Here is a 3322-nt window from a genome sequence, read left to right as displayed (position 1 = left end):
GTGAGAAGATGGTCCTGGTGAAAGATGATGAGAAATGAAACTTGTCCTACCAGAAGATGAATTTTGAATGTCTAATACTGAAATTTGAATTTGATGGAATAGAAATTGTGTCTGGAGTGGAGTCCTGCACTTGACAATTTGTAAATGCTTCCCCGTGCCCCTTCCCCTGTGTGATGCTAAAGACAGCAGTCGTGACTGGGAACACAAATCAAACAGCTCTAAAGTTGTTAATAGATGTTGTGAGTGTTGGCGAAGTCCAAAGGAGGGGTATGTTTTTAAAACTTAAACCTGTTACACAAATAACCTCCAATTAAGGGAACCTTTGGAAAAATAGTTTTGATGGGGAGTCCCTTCTTAGTTCTGTCTGAATTTAATAATGGGGAAGGATTCTGAATTATTCCGACCGCACCATTTCCCTGCTCCTTTGTGCTACTGAACAAGGCCTTTGTGGAGGTGGAGCGAGGGGAGCAGTGGGTGTTAGGAACCACTGAGGACGACGTGGGGCCCACTGTCGGTCTCCTCAAAGAGTGAAGAGCATCTAGACCTTCCCCTAAGAGAATTTTGAAGAATGCTCAACCAGTTCTTTTTTCCAGTTTCAACTGATGCAGTGCCACCCTCACAAAAAAGTGCCAGATGGTGGAGTTTCAGAAGTGGCTTCCCGGGGCGAGGACCGCATTCCCACAGGGACCTTCCCACTGAAGCAGTCTGGGAGAGTTCGCCTGCATCCTCTCCCACCCCATCCTTTTAACCCCTGAGGTGATCAGCCATATCACAGCTGTCTCACTCTGCTTGGCGCTACTCCAAACCGCCTTCAGATCAGTTGGTTCAAACGTTACAAAAATACTGGTGGGGAACATGCAAGAACTTCAACAGAGGATTAAATCTTGCTTGATTAGTAATTTTCGTGACCCAAGAATAAACGTAAAGTTTGAGCAATGCTCAAACCCATACCCATACAACTATTGAAACATTTACCAATAAATTTTCTTCATTTCACCAAATCCTAAGTATTTACTATATTTTAGAATTTTTTACCTCATTTCTTGTTGGACTAAAGATTTCCCTAAATTTTACCCCTGACTCCTAAATTACTCCAGCAAGGAAATTAGAGTTTCTTTAAATTCTTATTTCATTGGCCTCACAATTGGTTAGGTAGATTCATATAACTCTCTTATATTTTCTGTATTGAAACTTCACTCCACTTTAGAAGTTCTCTCTATGGCATTAATTGTACTATACTGTTTCTAGCTACCACAAGGAGATAAGTCACATATTTCAAAATACATAAGGTAGAAAAATGTGATTTTCTTACCTTTAATTTTTCTCCTGGTTTTAAAAAAAAAAAGAGAATATGTTTAAAAGACTAAATATTCTGATAATTTAGTTGTCCCATTTCCTAACATGTACTCTCACTTTTAGAAGATTCACCTTTCAATGGAATTTTGCCCTATTTTCAGAGCTAGAATTTGAACAATTATCATTTTGATATCAAACCTCTAATTGGGAACTTTTTCTAAGTGTTTCCTTCAGAAAACCACTTATTGTTAAACGAAATCCCCTATCAAATAGCGTCTATATACCCTTCACAAGGACCCCTTCTTCTGCAGGGCCCTATACAAAGCATCCTTCACCTGAGCATTTCTCAGGCTGTAGATGAGAGGATTCAGCAATGGGTTAAAGAGACTGTGAAAAAGAGACAGTATTTTCTCCTGCTCTTCTCGTTGCTTGGAGGATGGGACCATATAAACCATCATGGCTATGCCAAAGAAGAGTCCGACCACGCAGAGGTGGGAGGAACAGGTGGAGAAGGCCTTTCTGCGGCCGTCCTTTGACTGGATCTGTAGGATGGCCCAGAGGATGCGTGTGTAGGAGACGAGCATTAGGCAGAGGGGCCCTACTAAGACAAACATGGAAGCAGCAAGGATGACCACTTTGTTGATCCATGTATCAACACAGGCCAGCTTGAGGACAGACAGAATTTCACAGAAGAGGTGGTCCACTTCCCTGGATCCACAGAAGAACAACCTTAGAAGGAGAATCATATGTACCAAAGCCTGGATAAATCCACATGACCAGGAAGTGGCAGCCAGGACCGTGCACACTCTCCAGCTCATGCGGACAGTGTACTGGAGGGGGTGACAGATTGCCACGAACCTATCATAGGACATCGCCACCAAAATCAGGCACTCTGTAGCAGCAAGACCCAAATACAAAAAAGTCTGCATAATGCATGGGACAAAGGAGATGGTTCTATTCTGATTCACTAAGTATGCCAGCATCTTGGGGACATTGTTAGAAGCATAGGACACGTCAATGATGGCCAGGTGTGAGAGGAAGAAGTACATGGGCGTGTGCAGTCTGCGGTCCAGACAGATGAGCCCCAAGATCGTGCCGTTTGCCAACAGACTGAAGGCATAGAACAGGGAGAAGATCCAGAAGAGGAGCATTTCCGTCTCTGCACTGAGCTGGAATCCCACCAGGACGAACTCTGTGACCCATGACTGGTTCCCCCCCATTCCTCCGTGACAGTTTTTCTAGGGCTGAGGTGCGATAAAAGGTCAGAGCTGAAGAATCAATAAAAATTGAGTTATTTACCTCAAAATGAGCTCAGAGAAAGGTATCATTCTTGTTCCTATGTCAAAGCCTCTCCTACTCCCACAGAATGGTTTTCTGTTTTTAACTTTTAATATCAAATGAATTTAAACTTACAGAAGTGTCAGGAAGTATGCAAAGAACTGCCTTATACCCATCTACGCAGTTCCAAGAGATTTTAATATTTCTTCATATGTGCCTTACCATTCTCTTTCTCCTTATTATTATGAACTGGTATTTCCCATGAACCATTTGAGATCAAAGTGTTGACATAACGCCCATTTACCACTAAATTCCTCATTTTTTCATTAAGAAAGAGATATTCGCTACTCTAACCACAAAATAATCGAAAGCAGGCAAGTTACTATTGACATGATTCTTTACTACGCCCCAATCCAGAACCCAATCTACAATTACATGTTACATTTAATGTCATCTATCTTTAATTTCTTTAATGTCTTTTTATCTAAAATAGTTCCTCAGCCTGTCTTTGTTTTTCAAACACTGATGTTGATGAAGAGTAAAGAGCAGGAATTTAGTAGAATGTTCCCCAATTTGGGGTAGTACAAAGTTCCTCATTTCTTATTCAGATTATTCAATTTCTGCAGGAAAGTGTGTACCATGAGTCTTGAATGATGTTAATTTATTATTGGTGGCACTAACTTGGATCGCTTAGTAAAGATGGTGTCTCCCAAATATGTCCATTATAAAAGCATTATATTTCTCAGTA

General features: G+C 41.1%; 1 protein-coding gene across 1 annotated transcript; it reads right to left on the bottom strand.

Annotated features, from left to right (window-relative positions):
* Positions 1 to 1508: 1508 nt before the first annotated feature.
* Positions 1509 to 2773, bottom strand: LOC102892680 (olfactory receptor 2A2). Its single transcript, XM_015591426.2, has one exon. The coding sequence runs from the start codon at positions 2514 to 2516 to the stop codon at positions 1584 to 1586; it is 933 nt and encodes a 310-aa protein (XP_015446912.1). The 5' UTR covers positions 2517 to 2773; the 3' UTR covers positions 1509 to 1583.
* Between the last annotated feature and the right edge of the window lie 549 nt (positions 2774 to 3322).

Source organism: Pteropus alecto, unplaced genomic scaffold (assembly GCF_000325575.1).
Source record: "Pteropus alecto unplaced genomic scaffold, ASM32557v1 scaffold14555, whole genome shotgun sequence".
Taxonomy (NCBI): Eukaryota; Metazoa; Chordata; class Mammalia; order Chiroptera; family Pteropodidae; genus Pteropus; species Pteropus alecto.
The sequence above is the reverse complement of the archived record's forward strand: the minus strand, read 5'-3'. Positions and strand labels throughout refer to the sequence as shown.

Excerpts from the sequence above, each read along its gene's own strand:
- LOC102892680 (XM_015591426.2), bottom strand. The coding sequence starts at position 2,516 with ATGGGGGGGAACCAGTCATGGGTCACAGAGTTCGTCCTGGTGGGATTC.